At 42.9% G+C, this 18,570-nt stretch overlaps 2 protein-coding genes, 1 non-coding gene and 2 pseudogenes across 3 annotated transcripts; 4 read left to right on the top strand and 1 right to left on the bottom strand.

The window, feature by feature from the left end:
• The window catches only part of LOC127259143 (putative cytochrome c biosynthesis ccmC-like mitochondrial protein), a 746-nt pseudogene extending 27 nt beyond the window's left edge, over positions 1–719 (bottom strand).
• An 8,502-nt stretch (positions 720–9,221) lies between these two features.
• On the top strand, positions 9,222–10,145 carry LOC127262100 (NADH-ubiquinone oxidoreductase chain 6-like; annotated as a pseudogene).
• Positions 9,840–10,650, top strand: LOC127243665 (NADH-ubiquinone oxidoreductase chain 3). The gene has a single exon (XM_051264141.1). The coding sequence runs from the start codon at positions 10,294–10,296 to the stop codon at positions 10,648–10,650; it is 357 nt and encodes a 118-aa protein (XP_051120098.1). The 5' UTR covers positions 9,840–10,293.
• LOC127242888 (ribosomal protein S12, mitochondrial) lies at positions 10,567–11,088 on the top strand. Its single transcript, XM_051263005.1, has one exon. It carries the CDS (start codon positions 10,699–10,701, stop codon positions 11,074–11,076), a length of 378 nt encoding a protein of 125 aa, XP_051118962.1. The 5' UTR covers positions 10,567–10,698; the 3' UTR covers positions 11,077–11,088.
• A 1,827-nt stretch (positions 11,089–12,915) lies between these two features.
• On the top strand, positions 12,916–12,989 carry TRNAD-GUC (transfer RNA aspartic acid (anticodon GUC)). The gene has a single exon. It is a non-coding gene; the product is annotated as a tRNA-Asp (tRNA).
• The last annotated feature ends 5,581 nt before the right edge of the window (positions 12,990–18,570 follow it).

Below are 18,570 nucleotides of genomic sequence, written 5' to 3'. Positions count from 1 at the left end.
ACTAGGCTTTGGTATTCCTGATCGAGCTTCTATTTCGCCCTTTAAAGGAGATTCGAGAAAAGATGGAAGAGGAAGACGTGTTTCCAGAACGAACAAGATAAGGGTTGAGTTGGGGGAGTTCGCAAAGTTAGACAAGATTGGAATGGGCATAGGAACATGTATTGATGTACCAGATCGGCTAATGCTCCCAGGTTGATGCGATGTATTCCACCAGTTGACTGAAGACTTTATTATTGGTATATCGATCGGTCCAGCACGGATTGAAATAGGAGCCGGTTCGACAGGAAGCTTTTGAAAACACAGTGCACCCAGGTAAATAAGGAACGAGATGAAAACAGAGGTTAAACGAGCATCCCACACCCAAAAGGTGCCCCACATAGGTCTTCCCCGAAACCCCCCAGTAACTAAGGTAAACAACGTAAAAAAAGCACCCATTTCTGTACCGGTTCCGGAAGAGCGAAGAAAAAGGGGATGTTTTGTTAATAGGAAGAAGAAAGTGTTTATAGCCGTTGCGATATAAACAAGAATACTCATCCGAGCCGCAGGAACATGTACATACGGAATACGAGAATTTCCACCTTGTTGAAGATCTAGTGGTGCTACCCGAAGACTTAAATGAATAGCCATCGCTGTTAAGAACAACCGAGATCCAATGAGAATTTGCGCGTAGCTCCTGGTCTTTGACATCAAAAAGAAGGTTGTAATAAAGAAAGGGACATGTGAGAATTTTGTCCTAGCTAGTGAAACAAGAAAGACATGGATCTATATGCAATACGCAATCAAAGGATTTCTCACCCAAAATCTCAGAATTCCCCTTGCTTTCTTTTCGCGTAGCTCGTGCGTGGCACTCCTTGCCATTCGTTGGTTATTGGCGGAATACCGGAAAAAAGAAAGAGAAATTAGGATCAATCAATATCAGAGTTACCCTAAAATAAATAGCATTTCGTCAGAATACGAATGAGATCAAAAAGGCCATGTAACCGAGAAAGAGCCCTATGATTATAGTGATAATCAGATTCTCTCTGAGAAAGATGATAAAATCTTTCAATATGGGCAAATCAATATTCATGATTTTTTTCAAAAAATGAATATGTTCCGCTCCTCCCCCCTTATAACGAGAAAGAAGAGATACTTGTCGAATGCCTTGGTTTTTTCCAAGAAAAAAACGTGGGAGGAAGCTAAATAAAAGATTTTCTGCTTCTAAAGCTCTCTTTCTTCTCTTATGATATTTCATTTCGGGAAAGATCACTCCTAAAAGCAAGCTTGATCTTATATACGATACCACTAGCGGACGACTATCAGCATCCACCTTCTGCTTTGTAGTAGTAAAGGAAGATTTTGAACCCCAAAACCAAAGAATAGTAAATTAGCAACGTTCAACGTAGGCAGCCAATTCTCAACATCTTAATCCTGTTGCTAAGGGGGCACCTAAACCCATGAACTGAAGTAAGGGTGGGACTCTGACCGTACTTCCCGAGAGTAGACAACTCACAAAATTCCCCTCCGTAACCTAACTAGGACATGAGCACGGAACCTGTAGCTTCTCTTTCTCCTTCTGACCAACCCAGCCGTTGCTATCCGGTAGGCCTTTCTACTTGTTTAGCGTTCTTCCCCTTTGTATTCGTTGAACCTTTGCTATCTTTCTTTCCTATCCGGAAGACTCACTCAATCACCTCCAACGCCCGCTCAGTCAAGGGGTAGGAAGACCTCCCTTCACGGAGAAAAACCACCCGGGCACCCGTTCTACTAGCAATCGTTGCTCTAAGAAACTTCTTCTTCTGCCCTTCCTTGAATTCAAAGCTGCGGATAGCCCCTGTGGGAGTCGAACCCACCGACTAGGTTTCTACCTTGTTTTACCCCGACTAAGGAACCATAAGCCCCAACTTGAAAATTCTTCCTCAATTAGTTAAAAGGCTGAAATTGGCTGATATTATGACGATACTAGGTAGCATAGATATCATTATGGGAGAAGTTGATCGTTGAAATGATAATTGATACAACAGAAATAGAAGCTATCTATTCTTTTTCAAATTTGAATCCTTAAAAGTTAAAAGAAGGATATGAAATTATATGGATGCTTGTTCCTATTTTCATTCTTGTGTTAGGAATCACACTGGGTGTACTAGTAATTGTTTGTTAGAAAGAGAAATATCTGCGGTAATGACTCCATCAACGGTTACGAGAACAGTAAGAGCGGCTTCGGTTTGCTTTCTAATAAGGAAAATACATCTCATGCCATCCTGTGAGCAATCTTCTTTTTTTCCTTTGCTGTCGGTACATGGGAGATATCTTGAATCGGATCTCATTCGTCTCTTCCGCCTAAGGAAGACTAAAGATGATAGCATTTCCGTCTTCTTCGCCTAAGGAAAGAACTAAAAGATGATAGCATTTCTGGGGGAATAGAATCATATTCAGTGGATGCCTAAGGTTCACTCACTTTAAGCTTGAAAGTCTCAGGCTAGATCACGCTAAGGAGCGAATGGATAGAAACTTTACTTGTCCTTTCCAGTATGCCGAATAGAGTGGAGCTTTTCCCCAATCCAGCAGCTCCTTACTCTCTATTGCTTATAACCGGCCTTCTTTTCTATCTAAATCCCTGCTTTTGCTAACGTTCATTGATCAACTGCCGCAACTAGTCTTGATCGATCCAACCCGGTATAATATGATATGTCCAATCAAATCAATCTTCTTTCAGATCCTTCTATATTTATCTTGTTCCGTGTCCGAAGGTTCCCGTAACAGTAGCTGGTAGTCGGTGGATGCGCTAATGTAATGGTAGGTGCGTGAATAATAATCTTTGTTGGTGGGGAATAGGTATGCATCCCCAGTCTGTGAATACCTCTTCTGGCATTATACTGAATAGGTCTAGTCTTCCATTACCGGAAGCGGTACTAAGATTTTAGGTGGCTAGCATTGGTTAGGATGTTAATCGGATCATAAGATAAGTGAATGCTATAGAGATCTGAAAAGGACTCGGTAACTAGTCTGAACAACGAAATATCGTATAGAAATAGAACTTGACTTAGTTCAAGCAGCGGATTCTATTTCTCAAGTGCCACAATTGTATTGTATATAAAGAAGTATCTTCCGAACCATTGGCACAGTATCAATCCGACTAGTCTTTCTTCATTTTGAGAGCAAGAAGCGGAACTATATATTAGTTTCAATTAGAACAGTGGAATCACAAGTAGTTACTTATATTTTGACGATGGGATTCAGTTTCGGATTAACGCTACTCATTATTCTTCGTGCATTCCTCGATCCCTTTGGTGATGACCAGCTACCCAATCCGATTTATAGTACATTTTACGGGGAACTTGGTGAAGGAAGAAAGAGTAGAGCAGCGTCTCGCGGAAATGAATTGACCAGATCGATCGAATTGCACGATGCCGAGTTTGATCCTTGTCCACTACCTCTGATGAACGAAAGCGGTCCTTCTACACGAATTGCTCCTTGATAAAGTTCAACAACTTTTCATAACTGAATGCCAGGAAAAGTGAGTTCCAAGAATTACCTTCTATGTAAAAGACGATTTCCTCCTTCACTAGTAGAGTACTGGTACTCTATTTGAATTTGATTACTAGGCCATATCCCTACCCTAGTTCAAGAACCCGTTCAAAACGCGGGAAAAAGAAATGCCTAAAGGCCTAAGTCCCCACGTCAGTTTAAACTCCACTCCCTGGAGGATGAAACTTTATTCGGTTCTTTTGATATTGAGTCTGACTCTTATATAAATATAAACACCGATGATCCAGTACCAGACTTCGCCTTTTTGGCTACCCTTCCTCTATCAACAAACAGGAAAGGTATTTCTCTCTTGAAGAGAAAATCAAACTTGATGCTTTTATTAAGGTTTAGCTATCGATACGTGAACTCTTTGTGCTTGCTTAGCAGATGCCCTTTACATCTCCGCTTTGGGCTCAGTCACTAGTTTGCAGTAAAGAAAGAAGATGGTTCTAGTATAGACCATTACACCAAAAATATCCTCTCTCGATACGCTCTTGCGCTTCGCAGCACTTTTGCCAGTGAATATGGCTACGAAAAGTCAGAGAGGTCTATAGGGCCGTTTATCCCCGTTTTGTTGTTGTGCGGGGTTCCCCACGAATACTGGAAAAGTTCGCAGTTTTCCATTCGGTCTTACCTGATCGCCAAAGCAGAACAGTGCTTTCTAAAAAGCCTACCGTGGCTGATAGCAAAGTCAAGTGCGATCCGAAGCTAACTGATGGCGCCCTTACTCCGGGTAAGAAAAAGCAAAAGGAGTCGACTCTAAGATAATGAAAATCGTGGGAAAGACTTCGGTGAGAAGGGCCTCTAGTACAATGAAAACTTGGCATTTCAAGCTTCTTTTCTCATTCCTACAAGCTCGAATTAGAATATCGTATGATAAGAACATACTTCTCAGACTGATATCACCGAATTGGTAGTTTAAGAAAGTGTAACAGTAAATAAAGCCGGAAAGCAGGAATGTCCCAAAAGCGTCTTCATCCTTTCACAGGTTTTCAAAGCAGCGAGCCTTCACTGGGGAGATAGCGACCTCTTCAACTCAAAACCATTGAGAGTACAAGTAAGACACTAAACATAGAAGAAAGGGGCATGAGAGAAAAAGCATTTGTCCCTCCTAGCGTTCAAATAGGCCTGAAAGAGGGCCAGGGATGGAAGTGACTAGCCGGCTGGGAAATACTATGATGAGAATGGGAAAGCTGTACCCGCTACTCTACCTCTAAGGTTAATCCAATTCCTTGTAGTTGAGATTGCCCCTAATAGAGTAAATAGGTAATGGTGCGAAGCGATTAAAAGAGAGAATCATGCACCTCATAGGCACCAGACTCTTTCCTAATCTTTTTCAGATGCGCGTAGTGGAAAGGCCTGAGGTAAGTATTACTTTATCAAATCAAATCAATGAATAGCAGTTAGAATTAGGAGTCTTACCCCCGCTTCGATGTCGGGGAATCGATCAAAGTCTGGTTGAAGGGGCGGTAACTAGCCTTTGATGAGGAAGTAGGCGAAGTCAGGGTTTAAGCTCCAATGCTACACAAAGCTGAAATCCCTAACGAGGGAAAGGAGTGAAGGTCAAGCAAATGACTCGGCTTACCCTAACGGGCTTTGTAGTGATATCAAGTGAAGATATTTCTCTTTTCCACCAGCGGGCTTTGTAGTGGCAAACTGTAGCCCGAGGGTATCAAAATGCTACCCCAACTTCTTGTTATATGATTCAGATGAACAGCCAAAGGAAGCGAGAATCTCATTCTACTACGTCGTGAGCCGCTTGTTTTGATATTGATCATTCGGCCTGAGTTAGCATTTAATAGTTTAAAGGTCCCTTCCTATTGAAAGGGGCGGGCGGAGCATTATTAATAGATAGAAAAGAAAAGAAGCCGAAGAGAGTCGTTTACACTCAGTGAGTAGGAATTGGGGTCCTATTTCCCAGTAGCTTGAGTCGGGAAGCCCCCTTGGGACTAGATGAATGACTCCTACGACATTCCTAGGAACCTGAATTTCTATATTCCATGTGGCGCTTGACCAGCCGATCTAATGAGAAAAGGTTCGAAAGGCGCCGATGCATCGATTATAGAGCGGTATCGGAAAGAAGTCAGATTTTTCCTGGGACAAAGCAGTGCGCTCACTCACTGACTGCTTGTTGTCCTGATAGGGTAGCTTCTTCGCGGATTTCCCCTGCCCGAAGTGGATTGGCAATACCAATAAATCTCACCGAACAAACTCCTTGTCAAAGCCGTGAAGCCATGCGTCTTCGACTTTGACCCTATAGCGTTTGGGTGGTGGCCTACTAGCGTAGTAACAGAAAGGCATCGAGGGGGGGCACTGATACTTGTGTTCCATCACTAAGAAAGGGATTGTCGTTATCTAAGTTATTCCCATTGGCAGGAGGCACGCCAGCATCTCTACAAATTCGTCGAGGAGAGTTTTTCACTAAACTTGAAGGAAAAAAAATATTGCCCGTAAAAGAAGAGAAAAGAGGCATTCTAAAGCTCCGGAAGGCCGACGACTATATCTATATGAGGGTGAAGAATGATAAAGACGAGAAAATTCCAAGACGAACCGTCACGGGGTGGAGAGTGTGTATTGACTACCGAAAGCTAAATGAAGCAACTCGGAAAGATCATTTCCCTCTCCCATTCGTAGACCAGATGTTGGAAAGGCTAGCAGGACATGAGTACTACTGCTTCTTGGATGGATACGAAGGCTATTTGAAAATACCCATGGCACCGGAAGACCAGGAAAAGACTACATTCACTTGCCCTTATGGGACTTTCGCATACAGGCGAATTCCCTTCGGTCTGTGCAATGCACCTGCCACCTTCCAGAGGTGATGGCAATCTTCTCAGACATGGTAGAGGACATCATTAAAGTCTTCATGGATGACTTTGGTATGACCTATGACGACTGTCTGCACAACCTTTCCCGAGTCCTCAAAGGCTGCGCTAACCTCGTGCAACATTGGGAAAAGTGCCATTTCATGGTGACAGACGGAATTGTCCTGGGTCACAAGGTGTCGGCCAAGGGAATAGAGGTAGATAAAGCAAAAATGGAAATAATTGAAAATCGACCTACCAATGTAAAGGGGGTGCGGAGTTTCCTAGGACATGCAGGATTCTATAGGAGATTGAGTTAGGACTTCGCCAAGATTGCAAAACCCCTTACCAACCTCTTGGTCAAGGGCGCACCCTTCGACTTCAATGACGAATGTTTGAAGGCTTTCAACATCTTAAAGCAAGCCCTGATATCTGCACCCATTATTATTATTATTGCACCTGATTGGAGTCAGCCATTTGAGTTAATGTGCGATGCAAGTGACCATGCCGTCGGACTTTGGGCAAAGAAGGGACAATCGACTACATGTTAATGTTATATACTACGCTAGTCGTGTCCTAGATGGTGCTCAGCTAAACTATGCCACCACAGAGAAGGAGTCTTGGCTGTCGTATATGCCCTGGACAAGTTCCGACAATATCTGGTATGCTCAAAAGTATTTGTATATACGGATCACGCCGCTATTCGCTTCCTTCTGACAAAGGCATCTAAGGATGCGAAAGAGAGCTGGTGGGTATTGTTACTACAAGAATTCAAGCTGGAAGCTATCGATGCTCCTTTCTTTATGATGCCTAATCCTAAAGCTAGTGGAAATGAAAGCAAAGGATTGAATCCCTTATTTGGTACTTAAAAGCAAGGTCTTTCTTGTTGACATTTACCTAGGATTGATTTGACTCTACTCAGGATTCATCTGCTTAAGCTTTTATAGAGTAGATGATGGATCTACTAGCTTCCGAATCCCTTGTCCTCGGCGTGGTACTCTGGATTGACTAAAAGAACCGGCCCTTAGGAATAGCATACGATTGCCCGATCCCTTTCTAGATAAGGGGAGTAAGAGTTCGCTGCTTTAGGATGAAAATCTTTCCGGTGGATTCGGTTCGGGTTAGCCTGATCTTGGAAGGAATCGGTGTAGCCATTCTTTCTTTCTTAGTTGGCTTTTCCCTCGTAAGCCGAAGGAAGAAGCATTTCACTTGCTTTTAACCACAAAAGAACGTAAACTCTAAGGACGGGATGCCAGATAAAAAGAACTTGCTGGAGCTAGAAAGCCTTTCATCGTTAAGTTCGCCTGAAAGCGCTAGCGAATCTCATCCTAATTCAAAAGCCGGGTTTTGCCTTTGCAAACTTGTATGCGGGCGGAATAAGAGCTGTGGGACTTTTTAGATATGCCTTCACTTCTTCCGTTCCTCCATCTGGTGAGTTAAGAACCTGCTTCGATATGATACTTTCTAGGCCTATGGGATCTTTGTTCTATATATGATACTGCTCTGCCCTGCCTTGCTTGATTCACAGAACTCAGAATAGGCATCAGAGGATAGATCGACGCGGTAGCTGACGAATCTTCCACTGGTAGATGGACAAGCGTGTGGACCGATGGACTTAGCAGCCTTGATCGTTACAAAGGGCGATGCTACAACATCGAGCCCGTTCCTGGCGAAAGAGATCAATATATCTGTTATGTAGCTTACCTTTTTAAAGAAGGTTCTGTTACCAACATGTTTACTTCCATTGTAGGAAATGTATTTGGATTCAAAGCCCTGCGTGCTCTACGTCTGGAAGATCTGCGAATCCCTCCTGCAACTATTCAAACTTTCCAAGGTCCGCCTCATGGGATCCAAGTTGAGAGAGATAAATTGAACAAATATGGTCGTCCTCTGCTGGGATGTACTATTAAACCTAAATTGGGGTTATCCGCTAAAAACTATGGTAGAGCATGTTATGAATGTCTTCGCGGTGGACTTGATTTTACCAAAGATCTAAAGAGTCAATTCCGCTTTAAAAGTCAAAGCGCAACCATTAGATCAAGAATAGGAAAGTCCACTTGACTGATTCATAGTGCAGATAGAACATCTTTATCATTTGTATATTTTCAATCGATTTATTCTTTTTTCTTTTCTACCTTCTATACAAAGTGGTCACGTACATGTGTATTTCTACGCTATTTATATGCCAACTAGTCTGCTATTCAAGGAAACCCGATCCTTCTCCAATGCCCGGTTCACGAAGTTCTACCACTGCAGGGCTCAATCATGCTAGTTAGGCTATATGCTTAACACATGCAAATAGAAAGTTTGATCATCAGACCTTAGAGAAAGGGGTGAAAGCGATAATTTCATAAGAGAAGGAAGAAAAGAGGTTTTTTTTGGATCATCCGGGAATCTTTATAGGAGTGACAAGGGTTCCAAACCTTTCCTCGCGTGTGGCGAAAAAGATTCTATTCTTTCGCAAACCCCTATAGAATTCGAATAATAATAATAATAAGGCTCTTTTTCTTTTTCATGGAGCTTTCTCCCAATCCTCAAGTTCCATTTTGATTTCTATTTATACGATGTCAACGGTTCTTTTTTTTCGATTACCAATGGTTCGACAACGTACATTTCCAATCAAAGTGTCTTTTTTTTTATGTGGTCGTCATTCTTTTTAGTCTTTGTCTCCTCTTCATGGATGAGCTAACCAGAGCGGTGGCTCAGTTCTATCCCACGTTGGGAGGAACGAATGGTGGGTTCGGTCCACCACCGGCTCCGCCCGGGCCGGACAATTCCGTTCTTTTAGCTGCTTCTGGTTCCCACGAAAGCGGTCCGTCTGATCCAAACGCTCATGTCTTGGCGGAGACACAGGAAGGCTTAGACCGCCTACGTCAAGAGAACCTGCGCGCCCTTCGTGAGAACGAAGCTCTCATAAAAGAGCCAAGGAGGAACTGGGGCTAGGAAAGAACGTTTCAAAGCGATGAAAGCTCGAGACGCCGCCAAGGATCAAGCTAGGCGGATCCGGCGCCAGGCACTTCAGGAATTCCCTAGGACAGTGGAAAGAGATTTGAGATTCCGTAAGTAACTCAGTGCCTTTTTAAGGAAGGGGTTTGTCTTGGAAGAAGAAAATGAAATACGAACAACCGCGCTGGTCGTAATAGATCGACTTTCATGCTGGAGCAAGAACTAGCATGAAAGTTCCATTTCAGGGAAGGACGACGTACTATGACTATGATACTTTCTGTTTTGTCTAGCCCTGCTTTGGTCTCTGGTTTGATGGTTGTACGTGCTAAAAATCCGGTACATTCCGTTTTGTTTCCCATCCCAGTCTTTTGCAATACTTCCGGTTTACTTCTTTTCTTAGGTCTCGACTTTTTCGCTATGATCTTCCCAGTAGTTCATATAGGAGCTATAGCCGTTTCATTCCTATTCGTTGTTATGATGTTCAATATTCAAATAGCGGAGATTCACGAAGAAGTATTGCGCTAGCTATGGTTACCAGTGAGTGGTATTATGATGATCTTTTGGTGGGAAATGTTCTTCATTTTAGATAATGAAAGCATTCCATTACTACCAACCCAAAGAAATACGACCTCTCTGAGATATACGGTTTATGCCGAAAAGGTACGAAGTTGGACTAATTTGGAAACATTGGGCAATTTACTTTATACCTACTATTTCGTCTGGTTTTTGGTTCCTAGTCTTATTTTATTAGTAGCCATGATTGGGGCTATAGTACTAACTATGCATAGGACTACTAAGGTGAAAAGACAGGATGTATTCCGACGAAATGCTATTGATTCTAGGAGGACTATAATGAGGAGGACGACAGACCCACTCACGATCGACTAAAGAAAGAAAAGGCAAGTCGCTTTCTATTGGTTCAAATCCAATTCGTGAGAGGGATACGATATGAAAAAATTCTTCTTTTCTTTTTTCGGTATGCCGCCAATAACCAACGAATTACGCAAGGAGCGAAAGAACGAAGTGTGCTGTGGTGATGTCCGAATTTTCACCTATTTTGATCTATTTAGTGATCAGTTCGCTAGTTTCTTTGATCCCACTCGGTGTTCCTTTTCCATTTTCTTCCAATAGTTCGACCTATCCAGATAAATTGTCGGCCTATGAATGTGGTTTCGATCCTTCCGGTGATGCCAGAAGTCGTTTTGATATACGATTTTATCTTGTTTCTATTTTATTTATTATTCCTGATCCGGAAGTCACCTTTTCCTTTCCTTGGGCAGTACCTCCCAACAAGATTGATCCTTTTGGATCTTGGTCCATGATGGCCTTTTTATTGATTTTGACGATTGGATCTCTCTATGAATGGAAAAGGGGTGCTTCGGATCGGGAGTAACCACTAGTGATAGGGCAAAAAGAGGGGGGAAGGACAAAGGAAATCGCGATGCCTACATTAAATCAATTGATTCGTCATGGTAGAGAAGAAAAACGGCGCACGGACCGTACTCGAGCTTTGGATCAATGTCCCCAGAAGGAAGGAGTATGCCCGCGTGTTTCAACGAGAACACCGAAAAAACCTAATTCAGCTCTACGTAAGATAGCCAAAGTACAGTTGAGCAATAAACATGATATATTTGCTCACATTCCAGGCGAAGGTCATAATTCGCAGGAACATTCGAAGGTCTTAATAAGAGGAGGTAGAGTCAAAGATTTGCCAGGTGTGAAATCCCATTGTATTCGAGGAGTCAGGGATTTGCTGGGAATTCCGGATCGAAGAAGAGGAAGATCCAAATATGGTGCGGAAAAACCCAAATCGATATGAATGGAAGATGCCTCTGGAACTTCTTTTTCTCGGTCAGTAGTTGGAAAGTTTCTCGAGCTCAGGTACGGGCGACTCAGCCACATGTGCTCGACTGAATATGCAGCCACGGAACTGCTAAATCCCTCGTGAGACAGAAGTTCCGGTCAATCGTGTCGGCCTTCATCACCGCTGCTTTGGCGATCCGACTTCACGAATGCGGTGACGCGCAGTATTGTTGACATAGGGGTAGCGAGGAGCTTTCCGCAGTTCATTCAATCTATGAATCCACAGTGGGACGTTCTCAATCCAAAGTGGACTTTTGGGTCAAAGCCTAGACCAAAGGTCCCTAATAGCGTAGGGAGACTAATCGGGTAGCGAATCCCATCCTCAGCTAAACCTGGGCAATTCACATAGCGCCTTCCTTTCGATAGACTTCCTAAACTAAAGGAGGATCTAGCTGTGGATGATGTCACAGCTGGAGAGTCAACCTTTGAATATTAATGCCTGCCTTATTCTAGACTGAAGAAGATAGATTTCAAGAATTCCTTCCTTTCCTTTTCATCGAAAGCTTTAGTCACATCTGACATCACTTCTATTAAGAATTAAGAAAACCTAAGTCGAGTTTGTTGATCGGATAAAAGGATCTATGGAATAGAGTTGAGAGACCCTTTAAAAACAGAATGAAAGACAGAATAGGATAAGAGTTCTCAGAGCAGACTTCAGAGCTGACCATTCCTTTCTGGCTAACCTACCGGTGGACTCGAAATAACGAAAGCAAGCTTTAATGCAAGACCCTTATCCCAATAGACTAGACATCTATAGATGAGAACACATAAAGCTTATGGAAATCCATCTTGACTTTCCTTTAATTCATGCTCTCATTCTTAGACTGCAGGGGGACATCCTCAGAATGGTCTCTCAGTATGGTTACCATTTCCTTTCGCATAAATAGTCTATGTTGTAGATAAGGCAAGTTATACGATACGATGTGATTGACCTATCAATATGATCTATATGAATATGAATAGGGTAAACATTAGATGGGAAGATGGGAAGAAAGAAGGCGATAAGGGAATGCGCAGAGCAAGAACGCCTCCCCCTCAAAGAGAGTAATAGAGGGAGACAGCAACTCACCAGGAGAGGGAAGCTAAGAGAAAGAAAGACCGGAATTCCCATCCTTCTCTTAGAAGGCAGAGTCGAAGATAGGATGTATTTCTTACCCAGCCTTTGTCGTCCTATCTTATCTCTTTCAAAGCTCTATAATAAAAGTCAAAAAGGGAAAGGGCACGGAATAAGAAACCCAAATCCACTCCATAAAATAGAAGAAAATCCAACACGGAAATAGGAGGAAATAGGACCGGTAAAAGCCCTTCTTTGGTATTGGGAAATACGTCACCCTCTCGCTTTTCTTTCTATCTATTAATGCGGAAACGAGCAATTTGAACAAGCTGAATTCCATCCACCCTGATTTCCGACCTCTTGCATTGCATTACCATAACGAAAACAAAAAAGAGATTGCTCTTGTGATTCTCCATGAAGCTTTCTCGGTCGAGGAAAGGAATAGCGATAGATTTCTATAGAGCATCGAGGAACAAGCAGATGAAATCGGACGACGAATTCTTGCGTGGTCCAAGGAAATCAAAGGTCTGCTTCCACGATTTCATCTATATAGAATCTTTGAATATCAGAATAGCTTATATAGTCATGATTCAATTCATGAATTAGCCCACTATGAGTCTACTGCATTTATAAATATATATTCTAGTATATCATTTCTGTCTCTGTTACAAGACGGCGAAACTAAATGGTTCAAATTCAGAGAAAAAAGAAGAATTTTGAGGCTGTACACCTCATTTTCCTGGGATTGTAGTTCAATCGGTCAGAGCACCGCCCTGTCAAGGCGGAAGCTGCGGGTTCGAGCCCCGTCAGTCCCGACGGGGGATCCTTTTTTTTCCTTTCGCATTTCTCATCAAAGAAATAGGGGAGAATTTTCATTACTTCAACTAGTACCGATTGATGGGAGAGAGACATATTTGGATTAGTACTGGACTAGGCAGGGCAGTTCATTCCTGAAAAAGAAGTAGTGTTGACCGGAAGCTAGTTCAAAGAAAGGGCAAGCCAAGAAGACAAGTGAGAAGAGCAACCATTCTCAGAAGAAGACGGCTTGAAGTTGCTTACTCCTTTCTATACGACGGCAAATCAACCGAACTTTAGAGATTACATTCGATTTAGAAGCGGGTCAATTGTCTTTCCTTCGCCAGACGAATCCCCTCCTACCTGCTGTCATTGATTTCTCTTTCATCTCCCAGTCCTAACTAGAAAAGCATGAGTTCGTAAGCTCTTACCCGCCGTTGAAAGTTCGAGAGCAAGCAAAAGAGGAAAAGAGGAAAAGAGGAAAAGAGGTAATGAGGTAATGAGGTAATGAGTTCCACTGCTATTACTTCAGTTAAGTACACGTCTTCCGGTAAAGGTAGTCCGGGGAATGCCATGTTGCAATCAATGAAGTCTTTCCTTCATCCATCAAGGAATCAAAGAGCAAGTTCAGGTGAATGGACGAGTTCCGGAAAGAACCCAACGAGTGAATGCTATGAATGAGCCTTCTTCCCTTCACGAGTGAAATTCATTCTATTGAACGGGGTAGGAGGCGGCTAGGTGGTACTGCTTGTGCTTCTCTTCCTCTCGCTATCTGAATTAACATGCAATCTTGGCTAGAATCAGTACTTTCAGTAAGCGCTATCACTTTCCGTTTTACTCGATGTAAGCTTTCAGTCCGGGCTCGGGAACAAGGCTTGTCGAGCCACTACTTGATGAGTGAGTTTAATTGAGATTTGCTTGGATACTTACGGCATTGATTCACTCATGTAAAGGAAAGGAAGGAAGTGAAGCTCCCAAGGCGAAAGAAAGATCGTCAGACCCCTAGAGAAGATAGTTCCCGCAGCAGCAGGAGAATAAAGAAATTCAATTCAGTAGGCTACAAGCCAGTCTTAGAGAGGGATTCTATTTATGGTTCAACTACAACCCGGTCGTTTTGGGTCATCAAGGGCAGTTTCAATGCGGGGACGAGATCCAAATCTGTGATTGGCTCTGCTCCCCGATTTGGATCTGCTGTTGGAACCAAACCAAGTGAATCGCTTTTGTGGTTTAAATGCTGCTAGCTTCTATCTTGCTTTACCGGTCCTCTCATTCTCTTCCTTTACTGACTCATCCATTCTCCTCCCTCTCCAACTCGGTCGAGTCATTCCTGGCGGACTACCTTTCGGTATGGAGCTATAAAGAAAAGGCTAGACCTAATGCTTTGAGTTTGCCTTTCTTGCAGGCATTGAATGAGCCAAATCCCTTGATGATGGGAGTTCCCGCTTTCAGGTTGTTTTGAGAAGAAGTCTTCCATCTCCAGATGTTACAATTCCAGGAGTAGTGGCAAGCTAGGCCGGGAAAGCATCCAAAGGTTGTGGAGGCCTTTTCCCGGTCAATCTACACAAAAAGCCAAAGGGTTAACTATGACTCAGAGGAAAGAACTAATAAGTCTGCCCTGGGAAGCAGTGCATAAGAAGCTACGGGGAAGAGAGGTGGGACCAGAGGCCTAAGAAAATATGACATGGGACTGTCATAAAGCTGCTTTCGCTCCTCATGTTGTCAAAAGGTCATACTATGGCGTGGGACCCTGAATGTACAAGTGAATACATTTTGAGATATCACTCAGCGTCAGTGAGGCATCTCTAAAAGCCAAGACCTACAATAGGTGGGTACCAGACTATGAATTGCATCCGCGGGAAGGTTCGAAAGACTTGCTTGGGTGCGCACAGGAACTACTAAACTTTAGGCTTCCTCATCAGGAGCGAGTAGGAGGTCTCAGAACAAGGTTTGATTGTTGCACAGAAGAAAGACCTTTTGACGGGCTACTCTCCAAGCAGCACGACCTCGCTACCTCCCGAAGCAGCCTAGTTACACAATGCAGTTTTTTCTAGAGACGAGGATGGACCAGGCTTTTCCAGAATCGGCCAAGAAGCTCAGTGAACCCCAGCAGTCGTCGCTACCCCATGACTCTTAGTGAGAACCGTAGATTGAATGACTTTTCCAACAAATTGTTTATCGATGACTGAAGAATATGAACTTTCTACTTATGATCGTCACGAATTGAATTAGAATCAAATTGCTCTAGGTCGGTTACCGGTGTCAATAATTGACGATTACACAATTCGAACAATTTCTTCGAATTCACCTCAAATAAAAAATGTATAAAATTCTTGATTCAAAAACCATTTACAAATTCAAAATCAAAATAGCTTTTTGACCTAAAGGAATGAGGTTTTGGTTTGGTCAAGAACGGTTGGTTCGCGAGAATCCTGGCTTCGTTTTGATTCAAAATCGATTTCTATTCGAATAATGATTTCAAAATGGATAGTTTCAACCTCTGCTTTTAAGAATAAGCGTAGCCCCATAACTGTATTTCTATCAATCCACACCACCCCCCATTGAAATTTCATTCAATTAAGAAATATCCTGTAGTTTTAGGATAACTTCGTTTTCCTGGTCAAGTCGACAAGGGCATGAAATTATTTTCTTTTTTCTATAAAAAATAGATTTACCTGGACCAATACATGATTTTCTTTTAGTCTTTCTGGGATCGATCCTTTCTCTTCCTCTGGTCTAGTTAGTGACTTCGCTTCCCGCCCTTCGAACCGTTGCTATGTGGTATTCCCTTCTGCTTTGTAGTAGTAAAGGAAGATTTTGAACCCCAAGTCCAAAGGAACTAATGCCACTGATAGGAAAGACATAGACTCTATGCCCACCCACTTACCGCTCTATCACTTCAATTCAATGACGGACTGAACCTACCTTTCCCCATTCGACCTACCTGAGAACACTAACGGAACACTCTTTGACTCCCACTGACCAGCGGATTCCTGGTGTTGTTTCTTCTTCATTACCATTGATTCTTCGGGATCCTGTTGGTGCTGGTCGGCAGCGAATATCCCCAGCTGTCCAGCAAGTGGATGGTTTTCAGACGTCGTCAGGTTCTGGTCAGCAACAGATTGTTACGGCGTCCGCTGATATTGCAGTTCAGACGCGACCAGTTATGGCGGGTGCTGCTTCAACGGAAAATGTTCATATATCGTCCTTGAAGGAGGGTGGGACAAGTTATTCGGCACCGGTATCTGAGGTTCAATCAGTCTCGAAGGATGGGCTGGGGCTTTCTCTGCAACACCAGGTGCAGTCTAGTGCGCTTGTTGAGGGCGCAGCTTCACGGATTCTGAGTCTGATGAGGACCCGGTGCATACTTTCAATTCCTTTGGGGTTCTTGAAAATATGAAGGATGGTATGGATGGAGAGCTGCCTAAGGTGTCTCTGTCTCGGTCTCCTCCCGCTATGTCATCTCCTTCGCTACCTAGTGAATATAACTCCCCTGCTCCTTCGTCTCCTTTGAGGCCTATGAATAGATCCCCCTTTCTAGATGAACCTAGAATCCATACTCTGAGCTGTTTCATTGCAGTATGTGCTATAACTCTTAATAAGCTAGATTCAGTATGTATTAAATAAGAATATACCATTTGATAGTCTCAGAGATCTTGTAATGAGTGGTATCTTCGATAGGTATATTGAAGGTGGGGCTAGCCTTTCGTCTATTACTGAGGTGGTCACTCCTTCATCGAGTGTGCCGGATGCTGGCACCCCTAGTTCGATACATAATACAGTTTCTCACATACCTCTATAGATCAATCATCTGTTTCTGATGTACCGAATCAGCCGTTAGGCAATATTGACACTAATAAGAGTATCGGCTTCAAGTTCTTTATCGGGACTGCTCTGCTAATGGCAGCCGTGGTTGCTCTTTCATTCTATAATGGTTCTTCCGGCGTAGCCTTGCCAACTTATATTCCTACATGAACTGAAAAAATAGAATATGATTAGTGAAAGAATGATGCTGATCGAGTCAATCGATCGTATATTATCACAAAATTCGGATCTCTTTGAGTTAGAGGATATGGAAATGAAGGTGATTCAAATGGAGGTGAATGAGGGGTCCTATGTATGGGGTGAGTTCAAATTGCTATTTATTCATAAAGATGAGATGGAGAAAAAGTCTTTTTCAATATTTGTTCGCGTAGTCGATTCAGACTACTACCTCTATATATTAGACCCCGTGATAGACTTATTCTTATGGCTCTAACAGATTTTCTTCTCAAGACCTTGACTTATTCTTCTTTTTGGATTCACCCTTTGCCTATCTAGAAGATCGTGATCTGCTTTCTTACATATCAACAATTGTAGGCTGGGGTCCTGTAGAAGTAGTTATCCTTGTTGATCTAGAAAGGTCAATCTCTACGCTTTCCCGTTCTTGTCTCATGGCTAAACTCTCAAGCGCTGTGGGGGATCCCTTGATCTTCAACCTTTTCTCCTCTTTCTTCAATTCCCCACTACTCAGTAAAATGGGTCCCACCCCTGATTTTGTTTTGGCTCGGAAGGGATCCCCCCTTCAGGTACCGACATCAGTCCTGTCTTGCTTAATATCTTTTTAGATCACTTTGATAGGGCTTTCCGATCCCGATTTCCCCAGCTTCCTTTCGCTGGCTATTGTGACGAGATTCTAGTCCCAATCCGCGTAGACAGACCGGAGGATGGATCTATAGAAGATAGAGTTCCCATTATGGTCTCATTACTAGAAGAATTCAAATTGTCTGCCCGTTACCTATCTCTTCTTCCGGGGGAATCCCCTATTTCTTATAAGGGAGGACTTCTTATCCTTGATGATAGATGATAAGGGGAGGAATTCCAAAGAGAAAAAATAGCATATCCAATCCTGCAGGACCTATATTCCCGAACAGAAGTGATAGATAAAATCTGTTCGGAAGAGTTCATCCCTAACGAACGGCAAGAGCAGATCCTTTTCTCGAGCAAAGCCAGACGTAACAGAGGAGATAGGCGTCGACGGATAGTCATGATGATGATTTGGAGTTTTCCTCTCCTAAGCCCAATGAGAAGACAGAAGAAAGTTAGCAAGCAAAACAGAGATTAACGGGTTTGGAAAAGGGAAGATATGTCTCTCGAGCCTTTATTGTTTATTGAAGGAATAGGGGAATGCCAAAGCTTTAGAAGAAATATCTTTAGTAGTCCCACTGTGAACTGAAAGCCTTACTCGCTGCGTATACTAGGTAGTTAGAAAGAGCTCCATTCGGACTTGGCCTTCCCCTAAAGAGAAGATATCCCATACCAACAACCATCCTCTGCTGCACCCAAGAGTATCTTGTCCCCTGCCATCGAATCGAAAGAAGAAAGGTAAGGAAACGAAAGGAAAGAGAGTTTGCTCTCAGAAGACATAAGGCGCTTTTAGCCCTCTCACTGGCTGTCTTGCCTACAGGATTTCTTAACCTAGTTTGCAGGAACTTGATCTTAAGTAAACTCCAAAGAGAACCGGGCTTTTCAAAATCTATGTGCTTGGTATATTTGTATGGGTTTGAAAGTGAGCTGGTGAGACCTTGAGAATCACCTATTCACAGCGATCGAATCGGAAACAGT

Source organism: Andrographis paniculata, unplaced genomic scaffold (assembly GCF_009805555.1).
Source record: "Andrographis paniculata isolate CXL003 unplaced genomic scaffold, ASM980555v1 Contig100END, whole genome shotgun sequence".
Lineage (NCBI taxonomy): Eukaryota > Viridiplantae > Streptophyta > Magnoliopsida > Lamiales > Acanthaceae > Andrographis > Andrographis paniculata.
This window is presented reverse-complemented; position numbering and strand designations above follow the sequence as displayed.

Bases quoted from the DNA above. Each gene is read 5' to 3' on its own strand.
- LOC127243665 (XM_051264141.1), top strand. From the start codon at position 10,294: ATGTCCGAATTTTCACCTATTTTGATCTATTTAGTGATCAGTTCGCTA.
- LOC127242888 (XM_051263005.1), top strand. From the start codon at position 10,699: ATGCCTACATTAAATCAATTGATTCGTCATGGTAGAGAAGAAAAACGG.